Source organism: Dermacentor andersoni, chromosome 6, assembly GCF_023375885.2.
Source record: "Dermacentor andersoni chromosome 6, qqDerAnde1_hic_scaffold, whole genome shotgun sequence".
Classification (NCBI taxonomy): Eukaryota; Metazoa; Arthropoda; class Arachnida; order Ixodida; family Ixodidae; genus Dermacentor; species Dermacentor andersoni.
In genome coordinates, this window is record NC_092819.1 from 28,281,296 (window position 1) to 28,297,213 (window position 15,918).

Genomic DNA, 15,918 nt, shown 5'->3' on the forward strand with positions numbered 1-15,918 from the left:
GACATGCTTGATTATTCAGACAGCCCCACGGCAATGCAACTAGCCCCATAGACTTAATGTACAAAAAATACCAAAATTTCAGACGCCTTACAGCGTGTTGTGCAATAGTTAGAGGACTCTGAATGCGTGATCGTGTGCTAATATGGCGCGCAAGTAAAGCAGAAATAGCGATACTATTAGAGTTTCGAGACATCGCCGGCATGAATAGAAGACCATGGCCACGAAACCTCTAGGCCAAGGGGCAAGTGTATGTGCATGTAGCAACATGTGCCGACAAAGTTGGGCTGTATTCCTGAACAATGACTTTTGAAAGATACTTCCACTTTTGCTATATGTCACAGGAGCAGCACTCAAATTTGTCCACTGTATCACTGTGCAGAAACGCAAAGTGATACAAGATGGTGTGCTTGGCACTGTGCAAAGAATTCCATCGCTCTTAGATGCAGATGTGTTTTGCATATACAGTCACTGACTGGACTCCAAAAATTCAGACATGCTCGATTATTCAGTCTGCTTCGCTGCACCGCCATTCTCCCCATAGATCATAATGTATAACAACTGCCTAAAGTTCGGACACCTTGCAACCTCTCGTCTGATTTTTCGGACACTCCTTGAGCCAACTCGATCGAAAGCACCATGCACCGACTCTGACCGGTGCATGGTTAGACTTGCTGAACACCAGTTTTGTTTTGAACGGAGCCTCCTTTCTGCCCCACGAAGTGGCGCTACTGCAAATCCCCGCTCATCATCATCGTTTCTGCCTGGTTCGTTACTACAGCAGTTCCGGTCTCAGCTTAGTATGCCATGTCAAGACAATCCAGCAGCTAATTTGTTTGTTTCTTCGTGCACGACGCTGCGAGTAGGCCAGGTTTTTCGTTTGTGCGACTGATGTCGGCATGACGGCGTGGTGATGTTTGCTTTGTGTGCTGTGTCGAGGTTGCGGTGATGGAACGCGACATGCGGAAACATCGCGTCAAGTGTCTAATAGCGCCGACAGTGCCCGCACATACTGCGCTGGGGAATGCCGGCAAGCAGGTGCCGGGAGCCTACGATTTGTCGCCTTCCGATGTGCTCCCTACTGACGCCGAAAATGTTCTGCCGAGACCTGCGCAGTGGTTGCATTGCAATTCCGGATACGTCTCATTTGACAGTTTCACAGGTGCTCATACTGCTGTACTGACATGCGCAGAACTCGATGACGACGAGATCATTCGTCAGGTTTCTGCTGCGCCACCGGACAATGACTCCGAGTCAGAAGATGACGCATCATGTGCTACGCTGCTGTCGCCTACGTCGCGTGTACAAGCAGTGACTGTGCTGTCAGCCGCCTACAGTGACCGTACGACCCTCTCCAAGGTTCAGGCTTACCTGATTGCGCGTAAACGGAACAGCGTGCAACGGCGCATTCACGATTTCTTCAAGCCTACTGCCGAGCCCGAATAAGTGCGTGGAAATAAAGGAATTTTTTTTGTTAATCTGCTTTTTCGGACACCTGTTTATTCGGACATTTCCGCAGTCCTCGTGAGGTACGAATAAACGGTCGACGACTGTAATTAAGGAATATATACTGTGTCCCATGACAATTGCCAGCATTATGTAACGCGTCGTGCTTTCCGAGCTTAGAAGCCAAGGCGAGAATTACAAAGGTGGAATTGGCGCCATTGATAAGAGTGGCGAATTGTTCTAATGAAGAACACGGCGCGAAACAGCAAGAAGCCTCATAGCGAACATCGAAGTAGCTAGGCCTAGCAATGCCGCAGTGGTGGCTACACCTGCCAGTGGATCTGTATGCGAGAGCACCTGTTCAGAGAGGCGAGATAATCAAAATGGCGGGGGTGGTGGCTTCGATCAATGCCATTTCAGACCTGCAGCCATGGCATAAAGTCTGCATAATCAGACGGCAAAGGGTTTTTGCGTCCAAAATTTCAGACGTTCTTATAATACACTGACTCAATGGGGCACCGTGGCGGTGCCAAGTAGGTGTCCGAATTATCGGGCATGTTCGAAAAATCAGGTGTCTGGAAAATCGGGTGTCTGGAAAATCGGTTGTTGACTGCATATCGATTCCAACTTATTGAAGCTGCTGCATTTTTAAAAACGTTTTTTTTCTGCTCTTGCACATCAAGATTCCACTTATTGGCAGCTGCAGGGAGGAACGCACCAGGAAAAAATGCCGTTTGAGACTGCATTCGACACTGGTAGCAAATAAGCAACTCACCTCGCAGGCCTGATGCTAATGATGCAGCTGCAGGTACACGGATGGCTGGGCTCTGAGGTGGAGTCTGCGGCTGAGCCAAACCTGCATCAAAGCGAGCAAACACAAGCTCACACAACCTTGCACAGTTTCACACAACCTTGCACACAACAGCATGAAGCTGCAAAGAAAACGTATACAGGTTGCACAGAAACACACGATTTACAGTCCAAAAAAATTACTCCATGTACGGCAGCTCCAGCACTAATAGGTCTTAATTTCATGATGGGGTAAAATGTCCCAAAGCTGCACAGTGGATTAGGAGGGACACCGTAGCGGAGGACCTCAAGTTAATTTTGACCATGTGACTACCAAACAAGTGATATTTGCATTCCACTGTGGCCTGGAATGCTCAGCAGCAGATTGCTATAGGCCTGAGCTTGAGCACTGAGGCCAGTGACCACTGAGCTGACATCCACATACCGAGTTGGATGATAACTTTACTGTCATGAAACTGGATTTCCAGAGAACTCATTTGAGGAGAATTTTCGAATCTAAGTATATAGTCAAATAGCAGTATGTCTCACCAGGAGCTCGAACTGGGCGCAACTGGGTCGGTGTGACTATCTTGGGGCTCGCAATGGGGGACACCGCTGGAGGTGTGGCTGGGGCAGCAGCAGGTGCAGCTGGTGGCGGTGTGGCCACAGGTGCAGCAGGTGGTGCCACAGGAGGCGGCGGCACGGTGTTGGTCGGTGGCACGTCGTAGCGCTGCAGCTGCAGCACATAGGCGTCCGCTGCACAGAAGACACCCAAACCCTCGTGCTCAAGCTGCCTTGATCAAAACGGTGCGCCCAGTGCACGCACACACCTACACTCATCTCCCCATCTCTGTGCAATGTGGTGAACATTATTAGCCAATCGGGAATGATGAAAACCGACAGTGCACCTAGAAGGCAGGAAAACAGCTTGCCCCATTGTAAGCTGATAGCATCTTGCAATCCATCCTATCAAGTGGTGTGTCACACGCAAAGGAATGAAAACATGCTAGAGAGATCATTTCAATTTATTTGATTAATGTGAATAATAAATTAAGTTTTTAGAAGACTGAAAAGCTCACTCTCATTGTTACCGCAGACTCAGCAAGATAAATATATATACGTGCAAAGGCGAAAGATTGGTGCTCAATGTCGCTTTGAAGTTCCCTCACCCATAAACCGTGACCCCGTGGACTTTGATGGTGCGTTTCTTACGGAGAAACACTTAACTAGACAAAAAGGTCTACGTTGCAAGCCAGGTTAATCGGACACCTCCTAAGGAGTTCTGGAACATTTTCAGAGTTAAAACAGCCACAATGTGAAGAAATGCTTTGAACTTCACTACCTAACACAGATGTACCAGTGCTGCATTTTGGACACGAAACTCAATAAAGGAAAGTCTCGCCTTTAGTTGTGGCCTTTAGCCTCCCTTCAGACTAACCCGAAAGATTAAATTCAAGCAAGCCAACCTGTGGGCACGGCTCCCCAGCAGACTTCCAGAGTGGCCGTGGAGGCGCGCACAAGCTGAACACGCGACGGTGGTGGTGGCTTCTCGGTCTCCAGGTACCAAAGGTCCTTGCAGCACACCTGGTTGTTCCACGCCTTGCGGTAGCCATCTCGGCCACTCCAGATGTACAGGCGAGAGTTGATAGCCACTGAGCAGTGGCCTGCACGTGCCCGTGGCACTGCTTCCTCAAACACCTCCATGGCCAGTGGCTCCCATGCCATGGTGTCCAAATTGAGCGAGGCCAGGGTGTTGGTGCACTTCCACTCTTTCTCGTGCGTCGACGCCTTGTTCTCGTCCATCACCAGTGGCACCCACCCACCAAAGACAAACATGCGCTGACCAATCAGCGTGGCCGAGTGTAGACTGCGGGGCAGTGGAGCAACGCCGCCAACCTGCGGCTTGCTCCAGCTCATCGAGTCTACGTCCAGTTGCCAGAGGTCGCCCAGCCGGCAGCCACTCATGCCGCCGTAAACAATGAGCCGTGGTTGGCGCCCTTCGCGGCTCTGGTACGCCACTGCTGTGTGGGACTCTCGCGGTGGGGGGGGCTGCCCAAACACCTGTGGCACGTCCCACGCCATTGAGCTCGAGAATGGTCGCAGCTCCAGCGTGTACAAATCATTCAGGTACCTGCACGTGAGTTGCAACACAGATTTTTTTCACAAAAGCTTATGTCCACGAACACACACACAAAGTTGAAAGCAATCTAGCACTGGAGCATAGCTCTAGTGATGAATTAAGTAGAAAGATTTTTTTTTAACTCATTTGTATCTAATATCTCCAAGGGCCCATTAAGGAGAGATGCTCCTCGAAACAACTTTTTTTTTTATTGCTTGTATATGGGTTTCAAGATTCAGTCAAGTATAGAGTTTTCTATGCAGATTTCAAATATGGCACTACTTTTTGTGTAGCTAATATAGTTTTAGAGTTATGTGATACACAATGGCAAAATATAGTCATCTTTATGGGCACCTTCTTATGTAATGAATGTTCACAAGAAAGCATCGTGCTGTAGCTTGTTTAGCTCTCTGTAGATCACAAAGGGCCGATATCTAGCCGTGTACAATTACTGAAACTGTGCAAAAGAATTGGAACATCTCAACTAATTTTTTTTTCAATTCTCCAAAATGTAACCATGTACTTTCACAACTTACCGCTTGGGGATATTGTAATTTCAAGTAGTGTAATTTCAAGCCCAGTACATATCTTCAAGAGTATGTATGCCAAATTTCGCTAGTATAATACTCTTGTAAGTGTACAAGGTTATTTTCAAGCAATATAAAAAAAGATTGGTTGAAGTGTCCCAATTATTTTTTTATTGTTCCAGTAATTGTACATGCTGTTTGAACAGATATCGGCACTTTGCAGTCTACAAAGAGCTAAATAAGCTTCACCACAAAGCATTTTGCGAAAACTTATTACACAACAAAGAGCCAGCAAAATCACTATTTTGCCATTGTGTAGGACTTAACTCGAACTACAGCAGCTGTACAGAAACAAACGACTTATTTGAAATCTGCTTGAAATGCTCTGTAAGTGGGTGGATCTTGAAATCTCTGGTACAACTATTCCAGAAATGTTTTTTCGAGGAGCATCTCCCCTTAAAGGGCCCCTCACCAGGCCCCATATCAAATTTTAGTTACACAACCTGGAAGTTGTTACGTGTCCTCTAAGGAGCGTTCTGCTGCAGTTTTCCAAATCGGCTCATTAATAGCCGAGATAGAAATATTTCAGTGCCGCAAACCCATGATTTCAGCAGGTGAGCTACATAGCGAGATTCTCCACTCGCCCCATCTAGCCTTTGCAAGCGAAATTCCTTCCCTGCGTTGTCCTATGCGGGACCTTGAGGATCGCGCGACGCGTAAGTCACGGGCCCCGCCATCATTTATTTTTCTCCTTGCTTTTCTTTTTTCGGTGATGCACGCGGGCTGTTATGTTTCGCGCAGCGCACAATTTTACGCGCTGTGCACAAGGACACATGGCTAGCGGACACATGACTTAAGTGCTACACGAATACAGAGGCAGAACAAGCGGATCGCAGAGCATGATCACGCGCTGAAACACGGTAGAACATGGCATAGTTTCAATACCTGTTCACGTGACCACACGACCATGGGAACAAGCAGACGAAGTGGAAGTACATCTCTCTTGCTTCGGTGTGAAGTAAAACAAAAACACACAGACATTCCGTTTGTGTGTTTTATTATTTCTCTAAACTTCAATTCATCAATTCAAGCAACAGATCACACAGATAACAGATGTCTTAAATAATTCTCGAAGTCACATGTCACCACGAGCGACGTCACACTGCGGACACCAGTATGTAGGCGCAGGGACACGAGTAAGTCATCCTCCGGCTTGGAGTGCAGCAGCCATGAGGAGAAGAAAAAACGGCGTTCGGTTTAAAATTTCAGATCTCTCCGTGGCGCATAGCGATGCAATACTTTGTAGACATGATCGTTATCGCGCAATGTGTGCTCTGCATTTGTCAGCTCAAAATGGCCAGACCTGGTGAGGGGCTCTTTAAGGGGTTCTGCATGAAGTGTAGGCAATGCCTTTTTATTTATCCCTTGAACTTTGATGGTGCCAGAATGGTACCCAGTCAGCAGAAAGACAATTTCAATTTTTACACCCGATTGAAGAACAACAGACTTGCAGTGGAATAGCCCAAGTAAGGAAAGATGCTACTTCCATTTTAGCAAGACTTGTATATATGTAGAATAACCGCATAAGTGCAAGTCCTTTCGTTTGAAACTATCTTAGCCACAAAAACTTCAGTACAAGCATCTGGCATGCCATAAACTAGCACAGCCAGCAGGTCTAATTTGTGACAGTGCCATATTTACTCGATTTTAACACGCTTTCAATTGTAACAAGTTTCCGTTTTCCGTGACCTCCCCCGGCCCCCCCAATACGCCACCCTTGACTGTAACGCGCACCCGTTTTTAACGAACAAAAAAAAGTCCTTTACAGTACCGCACACCTAATGTTTTCACACAGAAATGCAACTTTCTCTCATTTGGAAAAACGAAGATTTACTCCCAATGCTCTAAAGTTGCGATGAACAAGAATAAAGTCGCCGTTTGACCAGAATGGCAAATTAGTAGACAGCTATATGATGTAAGGATAGTAGTTCTAGCGGCCTTGTAAACATTTGCTTACCAACTAAATTAACAAGCATAGTGTCACACATGCAGAAGCAAACATGAACACGTCTCACTCGATGACCACAGAAACTTGCTATCAAAACAAAGTAAAGCGCGAGACACATGGTGCGATTTTCCGTGCGATCTGTCGTACGGCGCGTCGTGTGCGACTTGCCGCATGCGGTGATTCGGGACACATGGTACGAATGAGCGAGCGGCAAATAGCTCCGCCCAGAACCGGCGCCCCTGCGTGGAAGTTCGGAATGCTGCGTAACTTCGAACAGAAAGTGAATGCAACCATCTTGTTTGAAACAAATGATAAAAATATAAACACGTCCATGCGAGCACTGCAGACGTGTTTCCGCAAGGCCACGTTAGCAGTATCGGCTCTGTTGACTACCGCCGATGGCCAGGAGCCGGCAGGCATAGCTCGCTGGGCCATCGAATCCGACACAGGTTGCGCTTGTGACACGATCGCTTGTAGCTCGTATAAGAAAGCGCCTATGTTAGTCGACACAACGTGTACACAGTTATGTCACGCTTAAATTGCAGCACATTTGATTTTATTGGCGCCGACAGAAGCGAACAAGCATGCCAGGCGAGCTTGCAATCGCTGGGAGACGATGTAGGCCTAGCTCGCCGGCCGTCTACCCGGGGCCGAGGGTCCTTGCGATGCGTCCGCAGCTCGTAATAAAGCGCCTAAATTTGCCAGCACAATCAACGCCTGAACATTTATGTTTCTCTTAAGTGAAAATACGGTTAGTTTTCCCGGTGCCGTTAGTAGCAATGAGTTAACACGCCAGTCAGGCGAGCCGCTTCGTATACAGACGATTGCTGGCACGTCTGCGCTGACCGCGTCCGAGTAGAAGTCAGGCCAACGATTTACTATTTCGCACGTTTTATAACTCGCACTCTTTCGAGGTCACTTTATTCTAGAAGTTATTTCGTGTCAGAAACAAATTGTAGTCTATTTATGTGCCGCCGTCAGCGGCGAAATAGGCCTGCGTTTCAACGGGAGAGAAGAAAAAGAACAGACATGATCAGAGCGGCAAGGCGCCCGCTCGCCGGCCCCACCTCGCCGGGTCTACCACGTGGCCATGACGTTCACGCTACCGGCGCTGTCATTGGCTGCGGTCGTCCGACCGATGCGGCAGTCGCACGACAATATTCAGCAAGTTGGTTGCACGCGCGGCGGATTTGGTTGAGAACATGTTGAGTGCAGCTGCCGATGCAAATGGTCGTACAACCGATTGCACCCAAAATCACACCATGTGTCTCGCACTTAAGGAAGCGCGGTAGCAGCAGCGAGCAAATTCACTTTCGTGCTCCCTCTAGCATTAACGAGAACTAAATGACGTGAACACAGCACAAATGAAGCTGTCTGCCCTCAGTGCGCCTACACACTTAGACTGTCCCCATTGCAGATCGCTTTCAAGATACAGCCATGCAGCCATGTTGTGTATGGCTACGCCATACACAACAGCCGCCGGAGTAGAATGCCTCTCCTTCTGTTTGCGCCCGTCCTGCATGCAAGTTTTGGGAACTCCGAACGCCCATTATGCAACCCGATTTCCATCTGTCTCCACACGCATCATCACTTTCTATTTAAATGCGGCATCATGATGAACTCTGTGCGTTTTCACAGTCGGCACTTGCATGCCGATAGAGCAAACGCAGAAAACAGGAAGACAGAAATGGTAGAATAAGCTGTTGGCTGCAACATCAGACTATAGGCGGCAGCACCGTCGCCGCATTAGTGTGGATGGCCAGTCGGCAGTGCGCACTGAAATGTTCACAGCGGCGCTTCGCTACAAGCGATTTCAGCCAATCTTTTGGGAACGAAATGCGCTAACTGCTATAAACCGATGATGTGTTCCCCTCCAATGCTACATTTTTGCACAACACATATGGAACATTCCTGCTATATAGGAGCGCAAAACGCAGTTTCTGTTCTGGTACATTCATGGTGTTCTTTTTTGGTGCTCAGCTTTCATTTTATCACAAGGATGTTTTGCATGATTACATGCATGAGAATAGTGCACATAATTTTAAATTATTTTAGCAGCCAATCATATTGCACTGTTTATTTTATTTGTGAAAATAATGGCTGCTATCTTCCATTGAGCTAACACAATGCTAAAGGGTACATTATATAATATTAGCCACCAGCAATTAAACTTTACGATGTCCTGTGCCTAACGCCTGCAATGTTACACAATCCCACTTGCATAACTTTATTTCCACTTCCTTTTGTAGCAGCTACTAAAAGTGCCAAAGCGCGAAAATTGACTTGCGAGGCAAAATTATTTCTGCGTAGTGGCATATCAACATAATAAAAGGGCAACTGAGAAACAACGAAGAATGGTTGTGTAACCTCTAACCACAGTCACAATCACAGTTGTGCTATTATACACCTAAGATCAATTGTATCCTGCGACATCAAAAGAGCACTTGACATTGTTTTTCCTACTGCTGAGTGATCTCACGCCACCTTGTTGATATTTTGTGGCATCACAAAGATTGCGGAATGAACAATGCATCGCTACAAGGAAGCACTAAAGCACTGCGTTCAGATATTGCAGCCACTGCTTTATTTGTTTAAAATGACACCAAATGCTCTTTGTGAGGTGCTTGAATCACAATGCAACCATAACATTTTAATGATTGTGATTAACGGAGGGTGCGACGATCACATATCGCACGCGCTTGACAAGTGCAGTCACTGATACTATTGTAGCGCGAAGACGACACCACAAAGCCAAACGAATACGACATTGTCAAAGGAATGGTGCGTACCACCATTTATAACTGCGCTACAACCACAGAACAGACAGACTTTAAAGGATATGTGTGCCGTACGCGCACATGTAAACAAGCAGCAGCTAGCAGACGATGCAATGTGCCACCCACACTATCAGGGTTCAGCCAGTGTCCGCCAGGTGGCGACTCCGCTCGATCTCACGGCCAGTAACAAAAAAAAAAACGCTTTAACAGATGTAAAAATCAACGATGGTGATATGGTAACGCAGATGTAGGGTCATACTCCGATTCTAACGCACACACAATTTTCGGGCCCGTTTTATCGAAAAAAAAAGTGCACATTAGACTTGAGCAAATATGGTGAGGTAGTATGTCGCATGGAATTCAGCTGGCAATGGAAAAGAGTCACCACAGTATTTAGGCAGAAGTCCTTGTAATTGAACGTATACCACATTTAGTCAACTCTAACATACTCAATATCTCTGAAAAATTACATAAAATGTGATGTGTGTTAGAATAGAGTATGAAACTAGAACTGCAATAAGTGGGGTCTAAATCCCAATCACAATCTTCCATCTCAACTCAGAGGGCGACGACAAATGATGCCCGATCCACTTCGACTCAGCTGCAATAAATTCTTTTTCCCCAAGAAAAAAAATCAATATTTCTCTCTTAAGGCCGGGATATATGGAGTGTTTTTACGGTGGCAAGTCTGCAATTTTCGCCAGACGGCGCCCCAGCATAGAAAAAAATGTCCGCCGCCGCTGATCAGGACCTACAGATCTTTGATGTGGCGCCATCGGAAGCGGCCAGCAAGGGCAGCCAATCATCGCTCACTGGCTGACACCTCCGTCACTTTCGTCTTCCTCGCCGGCACATGCAGGCAGGTGCTTCCCGCACGCGCGCGCTTCCCTGTTCGAGGGATTGGCACTTCGTGTTATTGACGTGGCCGCAACTCTAAAGGCAGCTCGTGTTGAATTTAATGACAGGCTTATACGCGTGGTGCGAACAGAAAGAGGACGGGAAGACGGAGTCATGCCTGTATGTCAATCTTTTCCGATTACGCACAGGGTGGCCATACCGCTTATTTCCAACGGAATCTCTCCGCTAAACAGGCACAAAATATACTGATACATTATTAAAAGTAACTGAAGGACCTTCAGACAAAGTTTTAGGGTTTTCCTTTTGTATTTTGTTGTGGTGAAGAAAGAGCAAAGGTCTGTAAACTGTATTTGTGCATTTCATGTTGACTAAAGCAGTTTTGCCTTGTCTGGTCACACTGAGGCAGCACCCGCCGCTTTTTCACTCCGTGTGTCCCCAGCCAGCGGAAGTTGGGCGTCACGCGGTGACGGCGCTTTCTGCTATGCAAAAGTTGTCGAGAAAAAAGCTTCATGTATCCCATCCTCTAATGTGAGGCAACAATCATGGGTATTGCATTTTGCCTATTTTGAAGAATGAAAATGGAAGTGTGCATCGCAATCGAGGGCACTGCATTTTTTATTTCTGGCCATAAAAAATCAAAGGAACATTAGAATCTAGTAAATATGGCAATCAACCATAACAATGTTTTATCACATCCTTGTGCACTCTCGGTACTGGCTCTATCCACAACTACGGCCTGCACGGGGGAGCTCACTCACCGAGGGATGTTATTCTTGGGGTCATCACTGTCGTTGGCCAGGCCACCAAAGAGGAAGGCCTTGTTGCCAATGAGCGTGAAACTGTGTCCCAGGCGTGGGCACGGGGGCCCCGGGGCACCCCGGGGCGGCCGCGGTTTGAGCCGCTTCCACTCCCATCGGCTCGCCTGCAGCTCGTACAGCTCATTGGAGTATTTGCCATACTCCACCATGCCACCGAAAACCAGCAGTCGCGTTCCATCGCACACAAAGCCATAGGCAGCGCAGCCAGGCGGAATGTCCCCCTTGACTGGCGGCACAAACCACTGGTTGGTAGCTGCACGCACACACAAAAGGCACCGTAATCAAGGCAATCCTCACCACCACAGTCAAAAGAGGGAGTCACAGGTAACATTGTAAAGAAAAGAAAAAACTAAGAAGGAGCATTATGTCATAAAGTTGAAGCCGGAAAAAGTCGGCCCAGAACGTGATCATGTCACAGTGGGCTTCGGTGTTCACCGCTGCATTCAGAGCACGCTCTTTCAAAAAGACTACAGGTGCAACAAATATGTGCGAGTGCAGCTGCTATACTCGCTGATAAGAATGAAGAGAATAAATAGCATGAAGAAAAGAGAATGAAGAGAACGATGAAGAGAATAAATACGTATGCTGCAATAAACAACAAAAGTTGCACAAGCATAGTGGGAGAAAATGTGCACAGAACAGTTGCTTGCAAAAATGTCAAGCAAATCTGCATCGATTGATGTCTACCCGGAATTCACTGGACCAAGTCCAAAAGGCACACAATCACATTTTGGGTCAATCAACTGGCCCGGAAAAAAGAACAATCAATGGCATCACAGCGAGAGGGCTTGCGAAGGCTGGCTGCATGATGTTAAGTTCCCTTCTAGTTTCTTTCCTCGTGGGTAACATAACACAAATAACACATTTGATATAGTCAAGAGGTGATGCATGACAAATCTACATTTCCTCTCTTTTGTTGCATTCACGCACAATATTCCTCCACAAAGCTAGCCCACCAACCATACGGATCTATTTCCTAAGCTGGTGATTTAACCGAAAGTAAATACAAATAGGTACACGCTACAACTTAGGCAACTTAATATGAGCAATGAAAAGTTACAATTACAAAGTCCTACATAATGAATTTTCAGGAGCTTTTGTTACACTGGAGGTCCTTAGCTCAATAAATAAGACGGGTCCTCGGTGGAGCTGCAGAATAAATGCTAATAAGGTACAAGAACACAGGAACTGAACATCCATTTACGACCATAGTGCACTGCAGCTCTGAAGCTTGACACCTGTTAATCTCTGTTCTCTGACACCTCTGTTCTGAATCGCAGTGCCGTGCGGGACCGAACGGTCACATTCAGAGAAATCCTCCTCCACTACCGCATAGAGTGGTCATGCTACCCTCCAGCACACAAAACACTGAATAAATCTCAATCCACCACTTAGCCACTACTTCAGACACGAACTTTCCCAAACTCCATGCTGTACCATTGCATTTACCCCGATGCATACTCCCCACTCTGTAAAGTGTGCGAGGCCCGCGCTGACCTCAATCATTATCTGGGCATGCCTCAAAGCCTCGCCCACCAACACCCATGGCATTAACACTACATGCATCATAACTATGGCCAAGCAGTGGGAGGCTTTGCTGCTCAGCTTGGGCCCAGAAGAGCAGCTTTAGGCTGTCTAGACGGCTGAGGACGCTGCCAGAAAGCAAGGACTGGCCACCCTCTGAGGAAAGGGGGCACTGGGGGCTAGTCTCCCAACCCTTGCCACCCCTGCACCCCATCAAAGACAAAGTCTTATCTCTATCATGAAGGCATCAGTGCACACATTTATGTGAAGCACAGATGATGCTGCAAGCACTTTTGCTGAATTTTGTTGTCAATTGGGCATCAAAATTCAAACTCAGGTTTCACAACTTCTGAATCAATTCTGGTAAAATGTAATGTTTTACCAAACATTACATTTTACCAAAAAGAAAATGTCATTTATGTAACCAACAGGCACCACATTAAGAGCCCTTGCCTCTTGAGGAATAACTGCCCTTGTACTCAAACGTAACTTTTTAGCAACCATGCTGAACATTTTTTTAACAGAAAAGCAATTTTTAAGAAAAATGTTTTAGTCACAGAAGTCCAATGGAGACTGACTAGAGTAGCAACAGTGGCTTTATCAATACTTAAAGAATAGAATATAGCAATAGCTAAGTGATAGGTCTTTTTTGCAACACAATCCACTCAATAACTTGTGAAGGATTTTAGCAGCAGCAGCTGCTAAACCTTCATAAAAGTGATGGGAAAAGTAACATCAGTGTGACAGCGACAGATGACCTTTTCAAATGTTCCGCCTAAGGACATGACCTTAATTTAGATACTTTGATAAAAATTTGCCCTTCTAGATACCTCGAACAAATTTTTTAATTTAGTCCCATCGACCAGCTATGCAACTCAACAGCCCTGTTCAGTTCCGGCAATAACCGGTTTAGACATTTAGAGCAGTTTATTTTCAATCTGCCTTTTGCAAAGCCTGATGCAATCCAGGCTCATCTTTGCAGTCTTGTGCATCAAACAGTGACAACAGCACTACAAGGATGTGCTAAGGAAAAATAATATCAGTAATTATCTTTAATAGCTGATCATCATGTATTCAACCTGTAAAAATTGAGAACATTATTAAGAGTTCAGGCTTCTCATTTTAAACACAAGAAACGAATGTAACGCAATTCAAGTAAGGCATGCACAACTGTTGTTTGAGTGACAATTGCAGCATCCAAGCATACCTAGCAGCCTCCCTTTAGCTCATCCTCCAGAGTATCAAAATGCACTTTTATTCGTACACAAATCCATCAGTCTAACAAGCAGTATGTATACGTCCATCCATAATAACCTTTTACATGATACAATTCCTTTAAATGTCAGGCTGAGCATTTCGAAGTCTTAAAAGAAACCCCTTTATTGTGCATATGTTGTGCGTAGGCACTAGAAAAACAGGAGTGTTTTGAGACGAACAAAACTTCGGTGAGCGAACAATGCTGTGGGCACCGTTCACTTACCTTGGAAACCCAAATTTTGGCGGGTCACAATGCAATTTTTGTTACTTCAGTTACAAATCACTTCAATTTCCGCGGAAGTGGAACTGCGAGGAAGCAATGCCCTCGCCCGGGAGAAGACAGCGAAAAAGTTGTAGTAACAGAAACTACTAGATCTGCAAAACGTTCGAATATCAACTCTTCTCGTTCTTGTTCCCTAATGAAATGGCGCAACCCGCTCTGGGTGATCAGCCATGAACCGAGCGGTGAAAAAAAAAAGCTATTTTTTTTTATATAAATTAAGGTGAAACAACTCGAGCAGTAACAAGATCGTCATCTTCTAGCCGGCATCTCATGGTTTCCAACTTAGGCTTATCGCTTTACGCTACGCTCCAAAAATGTAGCGAAACTGCACAGCAGGCTTACGCAATAGGTGACATAGACACGACAAACACATCAAATCCGCAGTTAAAGAGCTCTATGGTAAAGCGCAAACAGCATCACAATTGGAAAGAATGTTAAGCTATGCTTTGGCCTTCTTACGTTACAGGAAACCGAAAATAACCGCGAAACAACGAAATGGCAACACTGTTGCCGCAAGAAAGCGCCGCAAAGAATCCGGCGGCAGCGCGCCAGCAGAGGCGCCGCGTACGATCTGACGCGGCTTAGGCCTAACCGGCGCAACGGAGTGAAGACTAGCACAGAGCAGGAAACATTCAGACGTTGCTAGGCTCCCATTTTCATTCTACAATCCACAAAAATTAAGGTAATTTGAAAGCGTCGTACCCGCTTGAAAAGCAGCGGGAGACAAATTTCTGACAACGTTGCTGCTGCGAAAATAACGCAAGAAATTTGGGACTTCCGTCAACTAGCGCGCGCGCACTGCGCCCGCCATGGTAGCGAACATACTACAAACAGACGCCATCTTGGGAGAAGTTCTCAGGACCGCCTAACTCAAACGGCTCGCACTTTTCTTTTTCACCGCCGATCGCTAAGACAACGTGAAGCAACAAAGCCCGGGACATCGCGGCCAACGTCGAGCCCGTCTGACAGTTTTTCGTTCACTGCGTTCAACGAAAACTGCACGAAAACTTTTCTCATGACACTCATAGGGCGCCGCCATGTTGGATATGACGCCGAAAGTGCGTTATGATCAGCGTCAGATCGATCATTAGCGAGCAGTTAAGGATCACAATAGGCGCAAAATAACTGTTCATGCCTCCCTGACCGCCATGCAACAAAATAAGCGGTAGCGGAAAGAATCCCGGCTCACAGGATTCCAACTCCTGCACCCATAGACAATACACGGCGCCATGTTAGTGAGCTGCACGGAAGCCGAGCCCGCCAAAGTTCTTACATGTGTTGTAGACGTGAAGTTCATCCACTATCCCTTCGTTGCCACCGCCGAAAACAATCATTAAATCTTTGATAGCAACAGCTCGGTGACCATGACGAGGCCGTGGCGCTGGTCCTGTTGTATTTGTAACCCGCTTCCACTTCAATATGGGTGCCGCCATCTTGATTCATACCCACAATGCTTGTGTAGAAACCGAAGATGCCCGGATGATAAACAACATTCAATATCAGTGCAGAAACACA

At 46.5% G+C, this 15,918-nt stretch overlaps 1 protein-coding gene across 1 annotated transcript in view; it reads right to left on the reverse strand.

Moving 5' to 3' along the window:
* Positions 1 to 15,868, reverse strand: part of Hcf (Host cell factor) — a 54,210-nt gene extending 38,342 nt beyond the window's left edge. Inside the window, exons 1-5 of the mRNA XM_050170112.3 lie at positions 15,677 to 15,868; positions 11,280 to 11,592; positions 3,699 to 4,363; positions 2,782 to 2,988; positions 2,219 to 2,299 (exon numbers count right to left, since the gene is read on the reverse strand). Of these exons, the coding sequence (XP_050026069.2) occupies positions 2,219 to 2,299; positions 2,782 to 2,988; positions 3,699 to 4,363; positions 11,280 to 11,592; positions 15,677 to 15,836 (1,426 nt within the window). The 5' untranslated portion in view covers positions 15,837 to 15,868. The remainder of the gene's footprint in view (positions 1 to 2,218; positions 2,300 to 2,781; positions 2,989 to 3,698; positions 4,364 to 11,279; positions 11,593 to 15,676) is intronic.
* Positions 15,869 to 15,918: the final 50 nt, after the last annotated feature.